The 25705-nt window shown below is 40.5% G+C and overlaps 1 protein-coding gene across 16 annotated transcripts in view; it reads right to left on the reverse strand.

Moving 5' to 3' along the window:
• The window catches only part of EPHA7 (EPH receptor A7), a 222413-nt gene that overhangs the window by 183515 nt on the left and 13193 nt on the right, over positions 1-25705 (reverse strand). Inside the window, exon 4 of one of the 16 annotated variants that reach the window (XM_053287514.1) lies at positions 23214-24368. The exons of the other annotated variants lie outside the window; for them this stretch is intronic. Within the exon in view, the coding sequence (XP_053143489.1) occupies positions 24274-24368 (95 nt within the window). The 3' untranslated portion in view covers positions 23214-24273. Of the gene's footprint in view, positions 1-23213; positions 24369-25705 lie in introns of those variants that run through there. 16 annotated transcript variants of the gene reach the window in all.

Consider the following 25705-nt stretch of genomic DNA (forward strand, 5'->3'; position numbering starts at 1 on the left):
TTAAGCTAAATTGATTTATAGTGTATAGTAAAAGGACTACATTAGAAAAGACTGAGCTGCGAGAATTCTTAAGGTGTTCCAAATTTATCTCTGAACCACGTAAAGGAGTATGGAATAGGTTACTTTTGAAAAGGGCATTTTGGCCAGCTATTTCTGTGCTGGTTCAGATTATATTTTAGGCTAGTCTATCCTACTGTGCCTGTCTTCTCCTGCTACTCAAATGCATTGGCCTGTACATACATAGAGATAGTATGCTCCAAGTTGACTTATGCATGTAAAATTCAACGTTTTTAGGCCTCTGCACAGTTGATTCCCCAGAAAACATCCAAGGAATTGACTGTATGAATGGAGCCTATATATGTTGAATTTAATGTGTGTAGGGCAACTGGTCGTGCCATTTACACAGAGATGGAGAAGAGCAAGAATGTACTTCTCCTTTCCATGTGATGGGACTGATCAGCCTAAAAAATGTCATCTGAACCTGTCCTCATTAAATATAGAATTACTCCTCACCCCATGATTGTTTTTACCATCACTTACTACATTTCCCTTGGGTGCTTATAACTATTTCTGTGTTTTTCCAAAAAGAAACAAAACAACTTTGGAAACTGCTAAATCGACTACAACTATGAATATTTAGGTACTAATTCTCAGCAAGAGTCCTTAAAGAAGTTTACCTAGAAAAATAAATAGTAAATAAATGATGGTTCCCTGTCCCAAAAGGACTCACACTCTAAAACAGCAAAGACCACTAGAGTGATGTTATGTTGGGGTTGAACAGGGACAGATGGTCTCCCACTGCCAAATATGAGAGAATCACTACTTTTAAAAGGTGCCTCTATTAAGCAAAATCATCATCATACCATCAGTGTCATCGTCGTCATCGAATGCACCAGTTATCAATTGAATCAGGCAACTTGAGCATCTTGTGATGTTCAGAAAGTTTTGATTAATTATCTGCAGATGGTCAAGACCAATAACTCTGAACTACAAATCTTTCTTTCTATTTTAAACACTCATTTATTCACATCCTTTGGTCCAGGAATATAGACAAACCCACTCTATCCCATCTGACTTGAATTAATATAATGTAAAAGAAAATTCTAGCTGATCATCTGCTGTCTAAACAAATCTGTTGTTACAGAAAACATGTTCATGTCTTTAATAAGTACAAATAAACAAGTCTGATGAAGTGAAGAAAAATCAATACATGCCTTCCAAAATTTCTATAGACTGTTTATATTTAGAGTGATGTGAATTAGATGCAGATCTGTTCTAGCAATTCTCAGCATATTATCCAGTATGTTTAAAAAATACCTATCATACCTCACTAGTTCTGACCATCCGAGTTCAGCAATTATGCCTCACTCCATGCCAAAACGAATGAAGTTTGGACTACTTCATATAAAACAGTTCTTTATGGGTGGCTATAACTTAACAACTTTGATTTTTGCTTATTGAGCAGCACAGTGTATATAACTAGTAGGGATGTGCATGAAATGTGATTTGAGTAGCAAATTGCAGCACATCTCCCCCATACCTTCAACAGGGAGGGGAGCAGGTCCATACCTGATCCTCTGCTGCACGTCATCCACAGGAAGTTAGGCGGTACTCCCCCCAGCTATCATCATGCACTGGCAGGCCATCTCCCAGCTGCCTGCATTCATGACTGCCATGTGTCACACGGGGGCAGCTGGGAGATGACCCGCCAGTGCATGATAGCAACTGCTGGGGGCGCTGCTGAACTTCCTGTGGGAGTAAGAGGCAGAGGAGCAGGTATGGGCCTGCTCTCCTCCATGTTGAAGGTGTGGGGGTTGTGCTGCGATTTGCTACTCAAATCATGTTTTGTGCACATCTCTAGTAACTACAGTTTCCATTATTTGGCCATTTTCCAACTGTCTCTGGATAATTTCATTTGTTTGTCTTGACATGGAACTAGCACTTGTGTTTATGTGAACACCTGATTGTCCTTTTACTTTATATATAATATACACTTATATCCTGCCTTTCTTCCAGGAAGCTCAAGATGGTACATAGGGCTCCCAAGCAATCTCAAGTTTCTTAGAGACCAAGGATTAGGCCAGGCATCCCCAAACTGTGGCTCTCCAGATGTTGCTGAACTACAACTCCCAGCATCCCAAGCCACAATTTATTGTGGCTGGGTATGCTGGGGGTTGTAGTTCAGCAACATCTGGAGGGCCGCAGTTTGGGGAAGCCTGGCTTAGGCCATTCACATAAATGAAGTTCTGCTGTAGAGAGCTCTCTGAACAGTGACTTGTAGTCTCTAAAAGGGAAAGAGCTGGCTAGAGATATTTGTGGGAAATGAATTTAGAAAGTCTCCTGTTCACAGACTCAATCAATGTTGACTGTTTCTAAAGTGTAGCTGAGATTTACTGTATGTAATACAGAATCTATTTTTAAAATTTATGACCATTCAATTTGTTAAATGCTTCCATTTGCATAAAAAGAACTATAAAAACACAATTAGAACTTAGTGAGGCTAACAGTAAAATCACTTCCAAAGGCTGCTTATAGACTTCCTTAAAATAAAACCAAGTTATAAAAGACTTTCCCCAAATTGTTGAGCCATACAGCTATTATTGATATTTTAAGATTCCTTTACTCTCTTATTGAGGGGAAAAAGCTGTTATAACAACCATTCATTAGTAAGTCAAAGTACAGCCTTGATAGCTGCTTCTAAGAGGTCCCTTAAGAAGAAGAAATAAAACACACTATTTCACAGTAAAATGTTGTATCTATTCTTGCCAATGTTAATCAAACTCTACTTTACACATTTAGTGTTTACAACAGCTGCAAAATACCTTACAGTGTAAGAACATAAATGTTCTTTACTGACAGATACATCTCTTATCTAAAGTCAACCCACACTAATCATTTAAGCATAGACTGGTAAGGCTTGAAACAAACACACATGTTTATTTAAAGTTAAAAAAATGAATCTTTTTTAAAAAAAAATGAAGTAAAAAAATAGCATCATGGCTGAACAATAGAGCTCTGCTTACTTGCACAACTCTCTCTCTCTCTCTCTCTCTCTCACACACACACACACACACACACAGAAAAAATACACAAACAACCTGCCAGGGTTTGCTTTTGAAGTGTCAGATAACATTATTTCCAAGATGACACTGAGGGCCTTCATTGGCTATGCATAAGGTCAGTGAATATTAACTTCATTTACACTTGGCTGAGAATTGGCTGGTGTCAACAATAGAGGTTTAGATCCTCTGCTGAGCAGGGTTACAAGCTGACAGAAAGCTGCCACTGAGGAAGATGGATGATCGTACTGGCTGACCCCATTCCTCCCCAAGTGTCACCGTTTGGGCCTCCTTTCTATCTCTGGAACAAAAGACCCTCTCTGAGCTTCCCAGTGGCCTTCAGCTTTATTGGTACTAACAGGTCCAGACATTTTCATCGATTGGATTCTATACCTCTTAAACACAAGAGTTTGCCCTCTTTGGCTAGCCAAACCTTGGCACATATGTCGTTTTATTTTGTAATTGCTTCACCGCTGTCTGTTGGGAAGGATGCAATCGGACAGGCGAACATCATGTCAACACAGAAAATGCTGCACTATTTATCTCAGTTTCCCAATGGCATTTTAGGGAAACTGATATGTGGCTGGACTGCAGAGTTTAACCCTTTTATAGATCATCAAAGGTTTTTCAACTGAAGAAAAAAATAATTCAAGCTGTGACTTTGCTACAAGCATCACACAATATGTTCACTTCGATACTAGAGATTACCAGAACCACCAGAGATTTGCTATGCATTGATTTAAAAGAAAAGAAAAAACTAAACACAAATCTCTTTTTTAAAAAAAACAATGCTCTTCATCTATAGAACCCTTGCAGACCCTTGTGGCATTTGTTGCTGAACAGTATAAACAAAAATAGTGAGATTGTGATAAGAAGGTTCAGAATTATAGCTATTAGAGTCACAAGTGTTATACTCGAAACAATAATTTTATTCCTCTAGTGTAAGGAAAACCCTAACACACTGTTCTGGAACAGTGTTTAATTTTTAAAAAAGGAATTCAATCATATTTGGATTAAATTGGAAATCTAAAAGAGTCAAACATCTGGGTATTTTCATGCACTTGTACACAGCTCCCTCCTGCTGAGTGACTAACTTATCCAGGCTTGGCTATCTTGGGGTCACTCACAGGAATTCGCAAATTTCATTCCTGCTGACCAGGAGCTTTCCTGGCCTTGCTGTTTTTGTGGGACTGGCCACATGAAACCACTTTCAATGAAATTTGTTGTCCATAGCTTGCCCACTGCTTTGACAAAAAGTTCTACCTTGTCAAAGGGGTGAGTTGAGATGAGAAAATTTAAGCCCACAAATATCTATCTCACCCCATTCAGGGACACTGTTGTCATAGCAGCAATCATGACATGACAATCCAAAGAGAGCAAAGCAGCACAAAATTAAATGATTTGGAACTGGGTGAAAAAAAATCATATGTGGCTGCTAGTCACAGATAACACACTTAAATTATTAGTCTGACTGAATGCACCACAATCCTTTGTTGCTACGTATGTTATGGACAGGAGGCAGTGAGCACTTCCCTGTAGCATACACATACTGGGCTATAAGCTTTAACTGTGCTACAATGATTCTGGATGTTTGTGGATCAGCTATTCTCATAACACTATAATATATGCTAGTCACTTAGTACATCGAAGGAAATAAGCCACAGAGTAACCCTATGTTTACAGGAGAACAGAATTAGAAGAGACAAAATGGGCATAGGCTTCTGAGGCAGGACCATCCATGCATCACAGTGATGGGCAAGTGTTCCCAGGATCAATCTGGGTTGACTGTAAATAAACATGCTCTCTCCCTCATCTCAGGAAATACCTCAGCAGATTTCTAAGCCAGTATGAATTTATTTGGACCTTATTATATCCCCAGTTGAGGATGGGGCCTGATTCCTTCCCCAGAACTCAACATGATCTTCAGGGCCCTTTCCGCCTCGTTCACCTTCCCCAATCCTCCTTCAGCCTTTGGCCCCACCCACTTTAAAGGCTCCAAACCCACCACTCCACCTCCCTCCTATCAGCATATCCCCCATCCCAACAACTTACATAGCTGCTGGGTCCAGTGGCAGAGATGCCTCCCCACAACTTGAATACTGCATAACACCACATCAAGTAGTGCAAGTAAACCTGAGAGAAATTTAGGTGTCCCAAGAGCCAATGTGGATGTCAGTGGTCTTCAGGAAAACTTCATTTCTAGGTCTACTTGAGTTCAGCACACTGCTGTATAGCACAATTAGTGCAAGTGGGAAAGGCCACAGAGACCTCGCTCCCCATCCTGACTGCTGTGCCAGTGTCAAGTAAAAGATGATAGGAATGTGGAAACCAGCCTTGGAGAATTATGTGGGGGCAGGGGAGAGAATGTATGTGGACTGGGTGGCTGAGATGGGGTTCTTAGTGTCCTGTCCTATAATGAGAGTTGTCAAGGTAGTTGGCATTCAAGCACCTTGAAGAACTCCCAGTGAGCAACTTGCTATTTTATATATATATATTATGTGTATATATATCGTGTGTGTGTGTGTGTGTGTGTGTGTGTGTGTGTGTGTGTGTGTGTATATATATATATATATATATATATATATATATATATATATATAAATATATAAAAAACAAACATTTTATATCCCGCTCTTCCTCCAAGGAGCCCAAAGCGGTGTACTACATACTTAAGTTTCTCCTCACAACAACAACCCTGTGAAGTAGGTTAGGCTGAAAGAGAGTGACTGGTCCAGAGTCACCCAGCTAGCTTTATGGCTGAATGGAGATTTGAACTCAGGTCTCCCTGGTCCTAGTCCGGCTCTCTAGCCACTACACCACACTGGCTCCCTCTCTATGACAAAAGCCAGAAGTGAAATGAGGTCTAAAATGGTTCAGACTACCTCTCCCAGGCTCTGCCTCCAAAGCTGAAGAGCAGAGATTTAAAAGGGCATCCTCTGGCTTGGAGTCTAGCATTTCTCCTCCATGCCATCAAATTTATCCTGGCCCATTGCTGGTGCTGTTGTGCAAACGTGAAGAACTATTAAATATGTGCTATAGGAAAGGCCAGTTCATTGGTGTAGTCCGGTTCAGACTCAGTGACTGCCAGTTTGGGGGCCTCCGCTTCTGTGAACTCCCAGCTGATGGGCTCAGGTTTTGGGGTTAGGAAGTGGCTTGGGGTTAGGAAGTGACCTAGGGCTGCTTTCTTTGGCTCAATTGCACCAACTCCTAGGGTCAGCTCTGTGTCCTACTCAGGCCTGTGGACACGACATGTAGTTTGTATTAAAAACTGATTCAGGGTACTGAATTCAAAATGCTGGTCATTACCTTGAAGGCCCTCAACAGTTTGTGTTTGGTTCCAGGTAGGTCAAGGACTGCCTACTCCAGATGAGATCTACTGGAAGGGCTCTGCTTCTCACACCAACACTTTGGCAAGCACTCTTGTTGTTTACATGAAATAGCCTTCTCATTGAAGGTACTCAGATTGTGCAACTCTTTCCCAGATGATATCCATGCCATCTTGGCTCCAGGTTTTCTGGAAATGGGTGAGGATGACCCTGTTTTCCTGGGCATTGAGCCTCTAAGTCATATGTGATTGTTGGCTGCCTTTGTTTTAAATTTTTATTGTTGTGTTTAATTAAAAAAAAATTCATGTTTAAAAATTTGATGTGTTTAGACTGCTGGACCACACTGGGGTCTTAAGACAAAGGGCACAACAGAAATGAGACAATTAATAAAATATGACCCAGAGCAGAATTATGGAATTGTGATACTTACTCATATTTGAGATAAGCATCACAAAAAACACCCTTCATATTTCGAAGCTAGCAAACATGAAACTTAGTAACATATCATCAGACTGAGCAATCCAGATCTCAGTGTACTCCAAGCAGACTGAGGACATATGCAGTACAAAAGATGCAGAGAACAGTTCCAACTGACTCAAGCAAATAAGTCAAGCATCACATTTAAATGCATGATAGCACATTTTCTAAGATGTCTGCAGTTACTCAACAGGATCATTCCAGCAGCATACTGTTTTGTAGATTTGCCTAGTGAAAGGCAGAATGTTTATTGGCACTGTGCCGGTGCATAGCATGCCATGTTCTCATGACCACAGCAAGCACAGCTAAAGAACTAACTAATATGAGAACACAGAATTTCCAGGCAATCCCGAACAAACCACATTTAACCAGGATAGGTAACTAGGATCTGATCTGATCACGTCATGCTCCACAGGAGCACATGGGGCTCGGCCATCATGGTTAACTCTTTAACTGTGCACCCCATGGTTGTGAGGACATGGCTATACTATATATGCAATTCCCATCTAGCCACAGTACAACTTTCTATATGAAAGTAAATTGTTTGCTGATCTAGATTAGAATGAGTTTCCCAGAAATACATATGCCTCACTGCAGAAAATCTGTGTTTACTTATCATATACAAATATTTATATACCACTTTTCAACAAAAATTCCTGAAGCGGTTAACACAGATTTAGATATAAATAAAATAGCCTCCGTTCCCAAAGGGCTCACAATCTAAATAAAAAAACAAAAAAAGATAGACACCAGCAACAGCCACTGGTTGGGTGCTGCACTGGGGATGGATAGGGCCAGTTGCTTTCCCCCTGCTCAATAAAGAGCATCACCACTTTAAGGTGCCTCTCTGCTCAGTTAGCAGGGGACATAAGCAATGTGAATGCAACTTAAATTTACACCATGGTGCATGATACTTGTCCTGTCTTCTCAGACAGTTTTCAGCTAGTTCAGAGAACAGAATGCAGAACACAAACAAGTGTGAGAGTGTGTGCGTCTGCGTGTATAGTTTTAAAAGCCTTTATGAGCAAAAAAAAAAAAAAGAGCTTCTCAGCAATCTGTCATTTCACCTTGTTGTAGACTTATTTCTGATGAAAGGTTGCAAGATCGAATCCTTGCACTTTTTCCTACTAGCAGATAATTATTATAAAGGTGCCAAGTCCTATAGTTCCTAAGCTAAAGCATTAACATTTGTATGAATAATGCAAGCAGTCCAAGGGAGGTAAGCAATTCATAATAAGCATCACTTTCTCAAAAGGTAATAAAAAGGAGGATTGGTAACTCAGTGTTAGAGCACATGCCTTGCATATAAGGAGCCAAATTCAATCTTCATCACTGTACAGGAGTTTTCATGTAGCAGTGCCTGGGAATCATCGCTCAGAGCCAATGGTGCTTGTGCCAATCAGCATGGGGGAAGCACTGGGTTAAATAACTATCTGGCCTCAGATTAAAGCAGCAACTTATATATTGCTTTTATAAATTTCTTATCAGATCTATATATTTCTACAACACTCAAATATATTCATGATGATGCCATCGATTACATCCATGAATTACTAGTCTGTGTGTAATAGGTTGGCCCCCTATATGCTGATGCAGGATACCCTCGTGGGACCAACATTACACAAAGTAGTAGCTCATAAGAAGGATCCATGGATCAATGAAAACATATTCTGTAAGTATGAGTGGGCTTCAGATTTCTGGTTCTTAACTGAAAGGGGGAGTCTCAAAACCAGTGTCTGAAGCAGGGAGAAGGAGGCGTCAACTATTCAAAAACACAAAATAAATTCCAATAAGCTAGTAAAACCCTTTGCCCAACTTTAAGCTGAAATCTGGAGCTTGGTCCATTCATACAACAACTGTAAAGTGAGTCTTTTGCTTCCTAACATTCTAACTACAGCCTAACAGAGCCAAATATCCAAATTAAGCTATACATTCTACAGGAAAAGGTGACGGCATAGAGCTACTACTGCATACCTTACTTAGACATTAGCAACCCAATGATTCCCAAATGGCAGATCAAAGCCTACCAGCAAATTCCAAGAAAATTTAGGTGGGGGTTAAAAAAAACACACACACCACATAAATGCAGATAGTTACTGGCTTTGGGTTTTGGGGGTAATGCTACATTGCTAATATTCTGCCAGGGAAGTCCAATTAGTAAAAAGGTTTGGAAAATACTGTACCATGGAACGGCTCCACTTCCACTGCTGAATGTAGGATGCAGAATAACTTCACTAACTTGGAAAGTAGAAAGTAATTTGAACTGTATAGAGAGCCACTGAAGATTAATCACCCACATAGGAAGATATGGACATTATAGTCTAAAAATCTTTAGCATGCTCAGGTTTTTTGTTTTTTTAGTCTGCTGTGGGACAGCAATGTCCCTAAATCAGGGACTTGTGGCAGTGAAGAATTTCAATTCCAAAAGCAGCCCAAAGGAGTTCTGTAGATCATGCCTGTGATGCATTGAAAACATGTTCATCAGCTGCAGGCTGCCATTGGATTATTTCTACCCATTTTCAAACAGCAAACAACCCCAAAGCACAGCAGATGACAGAGGCTGTTTCTTCTTTATTGAGATGCATCTTCTTCCAAGTCATTGTAAACAGATCCTGAGAGATCCTTAATTGATAGGTGAAAATGCTCAAAGCCGCCCACAACTATGGAAAACAAAGGTCCATGCTCTCAGCTGGGTGTTCATACTCTGTTGCCTTTCCAAAGGCAATAATGGATACCCTGCCCTATCAGTAGGGAATACTTTGTTTAAAATAATTCAAAATGATACCCACAATGAATGCTATGTACTTCACTAGCATCTGATGTTGAACTCTTCTGTTTTATAATTCTATAATGGAAGAGGTATAGATTCATTTAAGTGTGCATATGAAAATGTCCAATGTTAAATAATATAGCACTAATATGGAAATATGAGATTTCCTGTGTAATTCTGAGTTCATAAGAAACTTGATTGTATTTGCAGATCAAGGTAGCCACTCTACATAATGGAAGACAAAAGCTTTAGAAAATACTTATTTCAAGTGAATTTCACATTTTCATGTGATAACTCAGGCAAAGGATTATTTTCTAATCTTTGGAGCCTACAATGCACTGCCCTCATGCTCAGATGACCTAAATAGACTGTAGGTGCATAGTCTCAGAGCATGTCCATCAATCAATGTCAATATTCTCCCAGACTCTATTTTGACTGGCACCTAGCAGTATGTTATCTTCTCAGCCTTAATGAATAATGAACATACTTCTTTCTAAAATCAAATACAAATATGTATTCTCAAACCACAGAATTGTGATGTGAAAAACAGAATATACCTTCTCTTTTCAGTTACTCACTCACAGCTAAAAGCCTGAATGTGCATTTGAGAATCAAGTTTTATTCCCTGATCCCTACAACAGCTCAGCCACTGCTGTCTGTGGGTCAAGTTCTTTCACATGCAATCTTATTTAATAATTTCAAGAGCCAAGCTAGATGTGACTCTTAACCATGTCACAGCCCTAGAATGCTTGTTTTTTCTTATGTATAGCACACATAGGGAGGTGATCTGAATCAAGTCTGTGGCAGGAGTGTAGAGGGTGGTAACAGAGGGCTTTAAGCCTTCCTTGTTACAGTCCTAACACAGAGTATGGACTAGGAGCATGCTGTCCCTTTGTTCGGCCATGAACCTATTTACTTAGCCAAGCCACTGTGCTTCACCTTCTATCCATAATACAAGGTAATAGTGCTGGCCTTTCTTAAAAGGAGGATTGAAAGTATTGTTGAAATAATGAACACAAGGTACTCTGAATAGCCTTTTCTTTGAAGTGTTCAAAGACTGGATCAGATACACTCACAAACAACATACAACCTAGGACAGTGCTTGGAGATGCACATCTGCATCAAGTGCAGACAGGAATGGCAAAGTATGCAGTGAGTATGAGGGATGCATTCGATTATTCATCTTCAGATGGACATCTGCAGCCTAGAGAATTATACAGCTCCCGATTCAGCAAGGGAATCTGTACATACAAGTTACCCCAGGACAAGTTATCTTCTTTGGTGTATCAGGGCAACAAAATATTATTATTAACCCATTAGCAATCTAATTACAGAGTAGATGTGATTTAACATTAGAGAAGTCATAGCGATAAACTCAAGGATTGCCCCAAACCAGGTTGCCATGGAAACTGCACATTTATATACCGGAACCATATCCCTGCCAACTTTACCTTCTCTAAGCATTTCTTAATGCCCTGCCACTTTCTTTTGTTTCCACAGCTTTTCTAAGTAAGGAGCACTTTCAAATAAGCCTTGGTTAGCCAGGTAGTTGCTCTGGAGGCAGGAGCCATTGTTTCCAGCAGATACCAGTAACTAAAACCGCTGAGTATGCTTGCTGGCTCTTTGCTGCTGCCCTGGCATGACTACAGCTTTTGGATTCAGCTTCTAGACATGTTCCAATTCTCTACAGACAGTGAGCTCCTTTATTCTAGCCTAGTTTTACTTCAGATTTGCTACCCCTACTATGACCTTGCTTTCCTTTTCTCCCCCTCCAGAAAGACAAGCTTTGTTGACAGTTATCTAGCCTTCTTAGCCTCCCACTAACTCCAAGATGCCCACTTGCTTTAAAAACTAGAACTGGCTAGGACTCCGCTACCTTTCACCTCTTATTTGATTGCTGAGCTCAGAAGCACCCCGACTCATCCTCCACACCCCCTTCCCCTCTGAACTCCCACCCAGCCCCTGCCCTTTCATTCAGCAGTAGGAAAAGGCTACAGTTACTAGAGGCATAAATCCGCTCCCTGAGTGTGCGCATAGGCATACCACAGGATTGTGAAGTTGTGATGTTCTATTCTATAAACTTGTTATCCCCCCACCACAGCCAACTAATGGCGCAGTGAGGAAGTAACCTGCCTAGAGAGGAGGAGGCTGTTGGTTTGAATCCCCACTGGTATGTTTCCCAGAATATGGGAAACACCTATATCAGGCAGCAGCGATACAGGAAGGTGCTGAAAGGCATCATCTTACTGCACGGGAGATAGCAATGGTAAACCCCTACTGTATTGTACCAAAGACAGGTACTGTCAAAGGTACTGTATTGTACCAAAGACAACCATAGGGCTCTGTGGTTGCCAGGAGTCAAAATCGACTCAACAGCACAACTTTTCCTTCCCCCCCCCCCCCCACCACAGCAGATAAGGGAAACCTTTGTCCATTTGCTTGATCCTATATGAATTCTCATATAGAAATGGACAAGTTCTGTACATGAGTCAGAGAGGAGACTTGTAGGAAGTTTCTTCAGTGGAAATTCTTTCCAAATCTCAGAGATTTCAGGATTCCCTCAAGGAGAAACTGAAAATTCAGTCTGAATTTCAGTCCTTCCTCCCAACACCACATTTGGGGAATTTTCTGTTTCTCCATACCCCTTGCCTGAAAGCAACTGGCTGACCACTGAACATGCAGCAAAGGAAGCACATGTGCAGCATACTTCATTCCACGCTAAAGCGGGCACTCACATGGGGAGTGGGTGCGATTTTCACATGCCTCCCCTTCCCTCTGAATTGTTCTTTGCCAACCAAATATGCCCCTGTGCATCACACAGCTCATATGCACTTTGCTAGCCTGGGTGTCAGCCACTGCCACTCATGAAACACCCAACCCATCCAAAATGTGTGGAAATCACTTGGATTGATCTTAATGGGGACAATAAGGTACTTATTGCTATAGACTTATCGCATATACTTAAAGATACTTGCTGACATGTGTAGGAAAACTATTCAGAGTAGTCCCATGGACTATTTAAGTTAAAAGAACAAACTAGTCATTGCTGCACTTGTCCTTTTATTTTCCATTGGACTACTTTGAGAGATTCTCCTCACCATGCCAGCCACTCTCTTCTTTACTAGTAGTTAATATTGTTTTTCCTGTACTTTACATAGTTTTGACTATATTTCCCCAGAAGCAGGGGTGGGGAGAAACAGAAAAATGACACTGCACCGACAAATTGAAGGCAAAAAAGGGAGGCAGTGGGAAACTTAAACTGCTAGTAGATTTACTCAATGTTTTTATTGGTATACATTCATAAAATTGTTTTAATGCTGCCTTGCGTGTTTCGAGTTTTGCTCTTCTTCAGAGGCAATTCTTGGTTAGATCAAATTAAATCACAATGTTGACTGCACCTTGGTGGTGCAGGGAGATAACTCCAGGAAAAACAAATGTGATTTAATTTTATCTAACCAAGAATTGCCTCTGAAGAAGAGCAGAGCTCAAAATGCGCAAGGCAACACTAAAGCACGTTTATGAAATTATACCAACTAGCCAACCCCACACAGAGCATCTGTGAGCTCCTTGGGGCCGGCGGTTACCTCTCCCCCCCACTTCTGCCCTAGTCTCTGCTCCGGGCCGAGCCACCTCTCCTCCCTACTGCCACTTCTGCTCCCCCTTTCTTTCTCCCCTTCTGGGCCAGGCCCACCGCCTCTGGCCTCCGCGGCAACCAATTCTCCTGGGTGCGCCTCAGCCAATCAGGCGCGTCCGCCGCCCAGCCAATCAGCTGGGCTCTGGGACACATAACACCCAGGAGAATTAATATAATAGATAAAAACACTGAGTAAATCTACTAGCACCTTGGGAGTTTCTTCCCCCTTTTTCCCCCTTCACTTTATTTCTCCTCCCCCAATAAATCTCCTGCAGCTCCTAGGAAGTAATCTGTTAAACTATATTAAACAAATTATTGTAACACATGTTGATAGTGTGTAATTATATGAGTGAGATCTGACACAGAGCAAGGATGTAATCTAGCAGAACTTCTCAACTGCATCCCTGCAGCAGGGAAGCGGCAGATTTAGATGCCCTGCCATCCCCAGGAAGTCCCCTGTGCTACCTGAAAATATGTACCAGAGGGGAAGGGAAAGGCATCAAACACTGTCACTTCCCTGCTGCACCAGCACATTTAGTAAGAAATTTCTGTTAGGCTGCTCTCTCGCTTTACTAGGGCATCCTTTATCTGTATGTCAGCCACTATGTTTAGCCACCTCGAGGCAATATGGAGCCGTTTTTAATTTCTTTTTTAATTTAAAGAGATAGAGAGATCAATATACAGACTCAACTGAGCTGGTATGGAAGCTATACCAACTGTTATGTAAGGTCTGCCATGCAATTCTGCAGAGGGAGGAGTCAGACTTCAGAAAGGCACTCTGCGTATGCTCACATTTCTTTCTTTCTTTCTTTTTTTAAACACGATTCCTGTGCTGGCAACAAATGGCTAGCTACCAAGGCCAAACACAATTTATGAACTGCTAGCTGAATGGGTAAGAAACAAGCAGAAAAACAAAGGCCTTTCTCAAAAAAAGGAAAAAGAGGTATATGACTAACAGCATATAAAAGGCAGAAGTGAGTACAGGGATTAAGTCTTTGATGATGGAATATTTGATTCCTAACAGAGGAGACTGGGCTGATATTTGATATCTCACTTAAGAATTTAGACACATTAGGCCTCCAGACATAAAACTTGCAGGTGGAGCATAGCTATAAATCCCACCAGCTAGTTAATTATTAGCTGGCAGTATGGTATGCTAGATTTGCTTTATGTTAAGATGATGTTTTGAGAAGGACATGTACTCTTCGTACAGTGCACCAGCAGCCTTGTGGTTTCTAAAATGTGATCTTTTAAAAAATATTGTGACATCTTAAAAGTACTTGGCCTTTGCTGTAGCTACTTCATTTGCCCAGGATGGTCGCTGAAGCAAAATTATCAAATGGCTTCTGCATTTTGCCTCAGGAGGCAGAATGAAGACGCAGAGACCATAAATGAGGGTTAATGGTAAATTTATTAGATTAAGAATCAGATCTTGCGGGGGGGGGGGGAATCTTTGAGCTTATGCTACATTGGTTTCATGTGCCCAAGTTACCTAAGCAGATTGTTTGTGAATATTCTCCAAGTAAGTCCATCAATCAACCTCAATATTCTCCTAGAGTCCACTTTTTGGCTGGCAACAAGCAGTATGTCATCCACTGAATTTTAATGAATAATGAATGCAATTGTCTTTTCTTAAATACATGCAGGCACCCCAGCAAAATAAAAGATACTATCATGCCACAACTGCAAACCAAATGCCAGGTCAAGATTTAGGACTCTTTCAATGTGATTTCAAATATTCCAAGGGAACAAAGGAAGATGCCTTATACCAAGTCAGACTATTAGTTCATCTAGCTCAGTATTGTCTGAAGACTGGCAGCAGCTTCTCCAAGGTTGCGGGCAAGGAAAACCCAGCCCTACCTGGAGATGCTAGAGAGTGAACCTGGGACATTCTGCATGCAGATGCTCTTCCACTGAGCTATGGCCCCATCCCCTAAGGGGCTTACCTTACAGCAATCACATGTAGTCTCACATCCAAGTGCAAACTAAGGCAGGCCATGTTTAGCACAGGGGACAATTCATGCTCACTACTACAGGACCAGATCTCCTCCCACAAGGAGGCCTACAATAAGGCCTACAAGGCAACATTGGTCTCGACCACCTCAACAGATTTACCCTCTCATCTCAGTACAGGGCTTGTAATTCAAACTGGTAGCCCTCCACTCGCCAGCATTAAATCAGGTTAAACTCACAGCTGTGCTCTTTCCTGCTCAAAGATATGAAATCATATCTGTATTTAAACATTCTAGGAAAGACAGGCAAAGCCCAAGCTCCTGAGGCAGAATGGTGAACCATTTCTCCATGGTAAGAAAAGTGTGCGAGTTTCCCCAACATCTTCCCACCTGCAGTGCACATGAGCCAAATGCCCCTCTTCCCCCACCTAGAGACAGAAGCCTCTTTCTCCTCCTCCTGTCACTTGTCCATCCCACTCTCTGCTACTTGGACTGGACTGAACATTTCCTTCCACTCTGCCCTGCCTTATAATTTTTCCAAAAGAGAGGATGTGAGATGGATAAGTAAGAGGAATAGTGGCACTGGCAATAGCAGCAGGCCTGCCAGAGAGCAGGCATAGCTGCCTGCACATGGTTAGTTCACCATCTCCACCAATGTACCATCTGAAGAGGCTGCCTTGCCAAACATCATTAGTAGGCCAACCATGAAGTAAGGCCAACAGGGCTACTACTATGATAAAAGTTAGAAAGATCAGCATCCTTACTTTTTTCAGCATCCATTTTCAGATCTTAGACCTCGATAATCAGAAACATGCAGCTCTGCTTGTTAAGCACAAACTATTATTTCTATAGAACCATTAATCTAAATGGCAATTTACAGAGTAAGTAAAAAAGAGATCTGTCCCTGCCTTCAAGAACTTACAATTCAAGTTTTGATAATGGGAGAAACACAATAAGCAATGCAGAGGGCAAAGGTATAAAGAGATTATTATGAGTTAATCTGAACACGTCTCCTGTTCCTACATGCAGCATATTGCCTAAAAATAAAGTCTGAATAATACCTAAGTGTCTTAAATGGAGGGAAAATACTACTTGTTAAAAGATCTACTAGGTGATTTGAACTGAACGATAACCACCTTGGCAAAGAAATGGAGTAATGTTTTCCTAGATGATATTACTACATTTATACAAAGAATGAGTGGACAGCTTTGAAGTAGTTATTTCTGCAGTGTCAGCAGAGGTCACAAACCATTATTAGTTACAAACATATTCTTCTAACCTGGCACATGAAGAATGGAATAAATTGAAGCTTGTATCTTAGTAGGAATAATCTAGAAGCAGTTATTCCTAAGAGAAAGGACAGAAAGGTCTTTATCCTCACAGTTAAATGCACTTGTCTTTCTTAAATAGTTGTCATTACCCTTCAGTCCCAAATCACTTTAGGTTTCACTTATTTATAAATCATATATTCAGCATAACCTTTTAACTATTGGTTGCTATTCATTCCTATGGAACAAGGACAATATTGAAAGTAGCCTCAAAACAGAATATGAAAAACCAATAGAAATCTGTATACTAAAAACCTAAAAGAAGCAATTCCATGTTAGGAAAAACAAACTCACATTTTACATCATTTAACTGTGTAAATTTCTATGTATCTCCTCATCCTTATAGTAATGCTCAACTAAGTACTACTGAACTTAGCCAGGTGTGTCTAATGCGAAGGGGCATATATATACATACCCAGTAAGAATTACTAGTTGCCCACAACTACAGCTGTATCTATGGCCTCTGGCCACAAAGAAACTCTGTGGCGCTAAATGAGTGCATGTAACTTGGCACAAACTAGTGTGGGGGAGTATAGCCCACTGAAAAGCAATTCTCTGGGGACACTGAATGGTGATCTGGAACTGTGAGGCCTTGGTTTACCTCAAACCCCACTGGTTTATCTAGAACCCCATTGAGCAGTAGCTTAGCGTACATAAGAGGAACACAAGAACAGGCCTGCTGGATCAGGCACAAGGTCCATCTAGTCCAGCATCCTGTTTCACACAGTGGCCCACCAGATGCCTCTGAGAAGCCCACAGGCAAGAGCTGAGGCATGCCTTCTCTCCTGCTGTTGCTCCCCATAACTGTTATTTAGAGGCATCTTGCCTCTGAGGCTGGAGGTGGCCCACAGCCACCAGACTAGTAGCCATTGATAGACCTGTCCACCATGAATCTGTCTAAGCCCCTTTTAAAGCCATCTAAGTTGATAGCCATCACCACATCTCATGGCAAGGAATTCCATAGATTAATTATGTGCTGTGTGAAAAAGTACTTCCACTTGTCGGTCCTAAATTTCCCAGCCTTAAGTTTCATAGGATGACCACTAGTTCTATTTATTTATTTAATTCTATTTCTATACCGCCCTTCCAAAAATGGCTCAGGGTGGTTTACACAGAGAAATAACAAATAAATAAGATGGATCCCTGTCCCCAAAGGGCTCACAATCTAAAAAAAGATAGACACCAGCAATAGTCACTGGAGCTACTGTGCTGGGGGTGGATAGGGCCAGTTACTCTCCCCCTGCTAAAGAAAGAGAACCACATTAAAAGGTGCCTCTTTGCCAAGTTAGCAGAGGTAACTTAGTTCTAGTGTTGTGAGAGAGGGAGAAAAAATTCTCTGTCCACCCTCTCCACTCCATGCATAATTTTCTACATTTCAGTCATATCTCCCCTTAATCGTCTCTTTTCCAAGGTAAAGAGCCCCAGATGTTGTAGCCTAGCATCTTAAGGAAGGTGCGCCAACCCCCTGATCATCTTGGTTGCCTTCTTCTGCACTTTTTCCAGTTCTACAATATCCATCGTAAAATACGGTGGCTAAGCTTATTACTTGGCTGCTACTGCTCATTGGTACAAAGGTGGGAGAAGGATGTTACCAGAGGGCACTGCTTCGTAGCAGCTGAGTAGGAAATCCCCCTTCATCATGCAGGCACTGTACATGGAGAGTGGTTAGCATCCATACTGTGTACTACCAGCATGCAAAACAGGCTGATAGTATCCTCTTCTGCTGCTTCTGGCACTCACACACTCTCCAGGCACAGCTCCTGCATTGCAGTCCTATTTCCTGCAATGAGGTGCAGAGATCCTTCCTTATTCTCCATCCAGCAGCAAAGGCCAAATAACACTTTTAGTAGTATACACACTGGCTTGCATCAGTACCATCCAGTTTGGGCTGGATTGGGTCCGGCGAGTATTTAACAGAGCTGAATCAGAACAAATAAATCAGGAGTTAACAGCACTTAAATTTCTCAGGTCCTGCGAAATGTGCACTGATACAGACCTTAGAGATCAGGCCGTAGTACTGATAATACTGCGATCTGCAAATACAGTACTGACCATTTTGTTCCCTGAATTTAATGTAGTATCATATGAAAGAACTTTCACATAGCTTTTAGCAGATGGCTTCTTTTAATGCCTCAGTTTACAAAATTCCTTGAAATCTTGCATTTGGGATTTTTAAAGTCTGTTATGTTCTATTTGTGTTTTTATTCTAATTCCACTTGAATTTATTCAGAGTGGTTTTTTTAGAAGGCCCATAGGAAAGCTTAAGTGTTTAAGGAATAAAAGTTTATGTCAACTATAAAATAAAAATTAGTCTCAATTTCTGAAAAGCAGCAACAACTATTCAGTAAGCAAGCCACTTAGAGAATTCCATTTCACCTACTGCAGCACATTAATTTGAAACAGTTTAATTCATAAGCTTTCAGGCTTAATGACTACATGTCAACATTCTATGAACATCTTATTGGTTTTAATCAACTAGGCTACCATTCTAGTTTGGAGCTTGCAAAATGGAGGGCAAACATTAAGAGTATGTATTATTAATGCTAAAAGTGAGGGAGCAATAATTGATTTTTACACTATAGTCTTAAGTGGCAATAAATATAAGAGTAGCTTCAGGCCCAGATAAAGGTCAAAGAGCACAATTTCCATGGTTTCTCAGGTAAAAGGAGACTCATATTAGAATTCCTAAGCTTATCAATACAAATGGATGGACAGCTGAGTGAAAGTGAGTGCATGAATTAGTCTTTCACAGGCACAAGAACTATGGAATGTTTCATCCAATCATGCAGATATTTGCAACATAAATCTTTCATCTTCCACTGCAGCTTCATGCATGGGGTGCTTACAGTACCCTTCTCTTCTCCCCCATGCTGGATTTCCTTTCAGTCTTGCTGTAGAATACAAATGTTTTGGCATTTCTCATTTCTACCATGCCTTCACCTTCAAAAAATATGCTACAGACACAGACAGACACATGCATAGAAGTGTGGACAGTACAGAAGATTACCATCTTAACAGATTTGTGCAATATAATAATGAAATGCATACATGTAGCTCCCTCATTACTTGAGCGTGGAAAGTTTTGCTGCTCTGGTCTTTGCCCTTTCACAAGAGTCTGGCTCTAGCTCCTGTAAACCTACTACTTCTCCCAGTTTCAGGACATAATATGCAAATATAGGCAGCTTCAAGGCATATATTTTCAGTAATTCTTCATTATATACACCATTAAGAGGGCTTGTTTTGGTTGGAAATGCATTTACCTACACTTCTACATATGCTGGAAAGAGCAATGTGTGCACACACCACACACTCACACAACGAAGAGTCTAGCATACCAAATGTAAGCTTTCCCTCGTCTCTTCCCGAGCCCACTTCTAAAGGACTACCTTTTAATCAAATGCAAATTAGAATACCAGGTCTCAAGTTTAAAGGCCATGATCAAGATACTGCACTAGTATTATCGATTATTACTTACTTATTTTAGTATCCATATAACAATTAGCTTTACCTACCATTGTTGTATGGACTGCTGTGATAATGTAAGGTGGACCAATATGAATGCAGGGGAGAACAGAGTGAATATGTGAACTCTCCCTGTGTTCTGGACTTACATGCTACAAATAGAAATATTCGTCTCCAGAACAAGTGGCCATAACAGGGAAAACAAAAGGCCTACACAATGATTAATTTGGCAGGAAGAGAAAACTAATATGGATAACCCCCCACATGTTATGAGGGAAATGCAGGATTCCCAAATCCATATTTATTGCTTAACACTAACACAGAGCAAAGATGGCACTTGTAGGGGAAAACTTAGGGTGAGATGATGCTTAACCCAGCCAACAGTTTAAGGACACACAATACAGCCACCTTGCTAACGTTAAGCACATCTCAGTGTGGTCAGTGCCTGGATGGGAGCCCCATGAATGCCACCTCCGGGGATGGGGCAATAGTTCAATGGCAGAGCATCAACTTTGCATGAATAAAGCTCTAAGTTCAAACCTTGGTATCTCTAGGTATGGTTGGAAAGACTCGTGCCTGAAACCTTGGATAAGTTGCTGCCAGTCAGTACAATAGACAATACTGAGCAAGATGGACATAGGAAGCTGCCATATACTGAGTCAGACCATTGGTCTATCTAGCTCAGTATTGTCTTCACAGACTGGCAGCGGCTTCTCCAAGGTTGCAGGCAGGAATCTCTCTCAGCCCTATCTTGGAGAGGCCAGAGAGGGAACTTGGAACCTAGATGCTCTTCCCAGAGCAGCTCCATCCCCTGAGGGGGAATATCTTACAGTGCTCACATGAGGTCTCTCATTCAAATGCAATCAGGGTGGAACCTGCTCAGCTAAGGGGACAAGTCATGCTTACTACCACAAGACCAGCTCTGGTCAGACCAATGGTCTAACTTGGTATAAGATAGCTTTGTATGTTTGTTTCACCACCTACTGGATTTTCCACTTATAAATGGTCTCCTCTGACCATTTTTAGTTCCCCTTTCCCCACAGGCAGACTACAAAACTAGAAACAAGTTCAAATGCCCAAACTATCATTTAGGAGGTACTTGCATGGGAAAATCTGTAAATGCAGGAAAGTTAAAGCAGTTCTTCCACCCAAAAGTTCCACTTCTACACACACCCACAGACACACTGCTTAAGCAAACACACATTTGAAAACATGTGCTTGCCAATACAATGTACAGTTCTTTCCCCAGAGGCAAAGTTTTCAACCCTAGTGAGTTGGCTCCACATTTTTTATGGTGGCGAAGTGGGTGCTTGTTCTCCCCTCCACCACATAGAAGGTCGGAATATACAGAGACCTCTCCCACTTCTTTTTTTTGTTTGTTTGAGGGGGAAGAACTATAGAAATTATGTCTCCAGAGTCCAGACAAACCAGCCTTACATAGGAAGCTGCCATACATAGGTCCATCTAGCTCAGTATTGTCTTCACAGACTGGCAGCGGCTTCTCCAAGGTTGCAAGCAGGAATCTCTCTCAGCCCTATCTTGGAGATGCCAGGGAGGAAGCTTGGAACCTTCTGCTCTTCCCAGAGCAGCTCCATCCCCTGAGGGGAATATCTTTCAGTGCTCACACATCAAGTCTTCCATTCATATGTAACCAAGGCGGACCCTGCTTTGCTAAGGGGACAAGCCACGCTTGCTACCACAAGACCACTCTCCTCTCCTTCACTTAGACTGCCTCACACTCTGGAGGACCTCCTGCATCAAATAGACCCAGAAGACCTTCTAGTTCTTTGATTCTACAATCATTCAGTCTGTAGTGGATGGAATAATATGTGGCTGCTCATATCATGTCTTACACAAAGTGATAATTTATTGCATGAGATATCTAGCATTCCTCATTTAGCATAATCATTGACATGAACAAAAGGGATAATCTAGGTCTCGACCAGGTTATATTTAAACTCAAACGTTTTTTAAAAGAAGTAAATCAATATTTTAAAATATTTTATAATTGTAACGGCTCACAACAGTGCAATTACATAGCACTGTATACTATACAGTACAGCAGAATAATTGGAACACATAGCTATGTAATGAAAAAACAACTACCACTCTTCCATGTTTTGGATGACTAATCCATGGTGTTATGAAGCTGTTAAACAGAAGAACAGATCGGTTTTGCTTGTACTGGACGTCTGAATTTTCAGACAAAATGCCAAATTAATTTTCATATATATTTCATGCACAGTGAGAAGTGTTTCCTAGCATATGAAATATTATACAGCTGAGTGTGAGCAAATGGATATTATTCCCCATAACACAGAACATGTGAAATATGGATTATGTGTATGTATCAGTACTTCTCAAAATTTCCCCCTCCCACAAAAATCCTCATTCATTTTTAACGTGAGCATTGTACCTGTCTAAAAAATAAACTTACGTTATACAACACAATGAGAATTTAGTCAGTGCCAAAAAAATTAAATTAGATGCTGCCTTAAGAGCACACTGGAATCCCATGATTGGGATGTTCTGAGTTTTTATTTTACAAACTGGATCTGCTGTTTGCCCTAATTGACAAAGCTTTGCCAGTCACATGAACAATGGGGGGGGGCACTTTTCAGTGGTAAGGCAGCAGAGCAGGAGTTAGTCCCTTTTCTTCTCTCACAAAGGTCACAATCCAAATCAGGACCTCCCTCAGCTGCCTTGTGTAAGAGGAACTGAGGTGAATCCCAACATAGTATTCCAACACAGTCTTAAGCATCTAATTTGTTCCAGAGTATTTGCTTAACAGTGTTTCTGTAAATCTGAATTTGTTTCTTTACTGGTAGGGTCATATGCATGGAAATACACAATAACAAATCCATATCAGTAATAGGAAAAGAATAGTTCATCTTGACTTATAAAAAACTAAATTATAATTAACCAAAAAAATATTTAATCTGTTGACATCATGAGCTTACAGCCATGCAGACAACTAAATCCAGAAGATGAAGTACTGAAAATCCAGAAAATATAAGATAGAACAGATATATTCATGCTTCATAAACTGGGCTATGGAATAAAATAAAGGAAAAATAGTTTCCATATTATATATTTTATTTCTATGGATATCTGCTAGAAAATAGAAGTGACTTTGACTTCTGGAAATTAACATCTGACAGCATTTAAGAAGAATTTGAGCCAGTATGAATTACTTGGACAGCAATTCTAAGTACACAAAAGTAAGTTTATTAAAAAGTAAATTCCACTGAAATCAAGAGACCTTACAAAATCACCCCAATCTTGCAAGGGCAATTTGCACACACAAAAACAGGTTTCTGTGGGCAGATTCCTTTCTACATGGGTTTCTCTAAACAGAAATACAGGAAATGTTGGATACTCTTTTTTTCCAGCATCTTGGGCTATACCACATATCTCTTTAGAGAATCATGCTTATTCACAGCACCAAACAGATGGCATTAGTTATTCATCTCAGGAGGGTGGGTCAACTAAATTCAGATCTTATTCTCTTCCCCAGAAATAGGCAAATTGGCTGCTAAATCTTCAGTTCAGTCCTGTACACACAGAGACTCTTGCACTTAATCTGTGGTTACAGCAAATATTCTCAAGAGAAATACCTAAACCTTTGCAGTACATTTAGGTATATATCTTTTAACAGAACCTCTGAGGTTAATATTTTATATACCATAAACATTGCTTGCACAATGAAGGCCACTGAAAGAATAATTAAAGCCATGGGTCAAAGAATCTCACCAATTCTGCTTTATATGCTTCAAATAAGAAATAATCAATTGTATTAAAGTCACTGGTTAGCATCCAGATGAAATCCCATTAAAAATAATGGGGCATTAGTCATCATTAACTTGATTGATTGATTTCAAACATACATAGTCATGACTAACTCATCGGGATACTGCCCATTACATTTGGTGATAGTTTCTATCGATGTGAGTGTATAACTCTTCCAGCAATAGTATAGCTGATTAATTAGTATAAGACTCAAGCACTTGACTAAATACATTTCACTCACAGCATGTCCTTCTGACATGGCTTACAGTCTAATGGCATTGATAAAAATAAATAATGCCAATACACTGCTTTTGAGCATCAAAGTTCTCAAAGCGTTTCACATAGCAAGAGGAATAAGATAGTTCCCTGTCCCAAAGATGCTCAGCCTAAAAACAAACAAGTAAGACCAGCACCAACCACTGAGAGAAATACTATGTTGAAATAAAGAGAGGCAGTTGCTCTCCCTCTGCTAAATATCAGAAAGCTATCATTTTAAAATCATGCCTCTTTATCCAGATAGTAGGGAGTAGTTGCATTCTCTCTTCTCTCAAATCAAACCATGTAGAGCATCCTGAAATATAGAGTAAGGGTCTATTTTGCAACTTTTACCAGGATCATTTGGGAGGGGGGAGTTGGGTGGGGCAGAAATAAAGAAAAAGGAAACATACTTTAAGAAGAAAAACTGGATCACTTCTAACATGATATTCTCTTAGCAGTTGCTTTGGAATCAGGCATGAGAAGTGCTCTTGCAACATGAACACAGAGCTTCACTCCGTATTCAAGTCCCTGTGTTCATGCAATGTCTTTGTCCCATTAATTTCAATTTAATGCCTTTGTAACATCATTGATATCTAAAATTAAGGCGGCTGTAATTTACTTAAACTCTAATTACCAAACACTGGTCTCTCCCAATAATCTTTAGTTTTCAAACTTTTACTTCTTCCCAATTTTTCTGAAAGAGACATACAGTTGGTTTTACTACGAATCTCTCTGCTCATCCTGAAGTCAACTAATTTTTTTTTTATAAGTCAAAGTCAGTAGAAGAACCCATCAGATTTGATAAACACAGAGTACTTTTTAATACTCCTTACAGAATGAAGACACAGCAAGTTGAACTGATTTGCATGGGTAGTTTTCACATTACAATTCTTAATGAGATCTCCCTTGTTAATGCATAAGCACTTATTCTTCCCCTCTTTAATGCTGGAAGATTTGCTCAGTCCTGCAAAGGTTTGGAGTCGATATCACTTCAATGCTGTACAAAAGCTACTAGTGGAAAAACTTGCAGCAAAAAAAATTGTGATAGGCTTCTGGAACCGAAACCTAACTCTTGAATCAAATCCTGCAGTCCTGACAGACAAATCCTCAGATCCAGACATGGGCGTGGGGGAATTCATACTTGGAGGGACTTTCTTCTCTGAATATCAGCTTTTCTCATTTCTCACATCCCCAATCCACCCAGTGCCCAGTATTGCTGCATTCCAAGCTGCTAATGACAAATGCATTATACTCCTAGTTGCAGATTCTGTATCATTTTCTATAAATAAGTCTACTGAACAAACAGCAGGTGATCCTTAGATGCAAGAACATTAATGGCATGTTCTCTGCAACTTATGATTTCCTCAAGGTATTCTGAAGAACCCTTAAGTCAAGAATGTCCTCTTTGGCCTGTGTCTGTGCAAAAGCATCATTATGCAACTGCATTTACACCAAGTACAACAGTGTTGGGGGAAGGTAAACTGTACTCTGTATAGTCAGTTTAATAGCCTTTCAAAATGTGACATCCAGTTGTTGACTTCCATCCCCAAATGCAATTGATTTATGCCAGCTACTGTGAAGCACACAAATTCCCAAGCTCGTGTATTTGAACAAGATAATATAACACTTTCACTCAGACATGTTTTTTTT

Source organism: Hemicordylus capensis, chromosome 1, assembly GCF_027244095.1.
Source record: "Hemicordylus capensis ecotype Gifberg chromosome 1, rHemCap1.1.pri, whole genome shotgun sequence".
Taxonomy (NCBI): Eukaryota; Metazoa; Chordata; class Lepidosauria; order Squamata; family Cordylidae; genus Hemicordylus; species Hemicordylus capensis.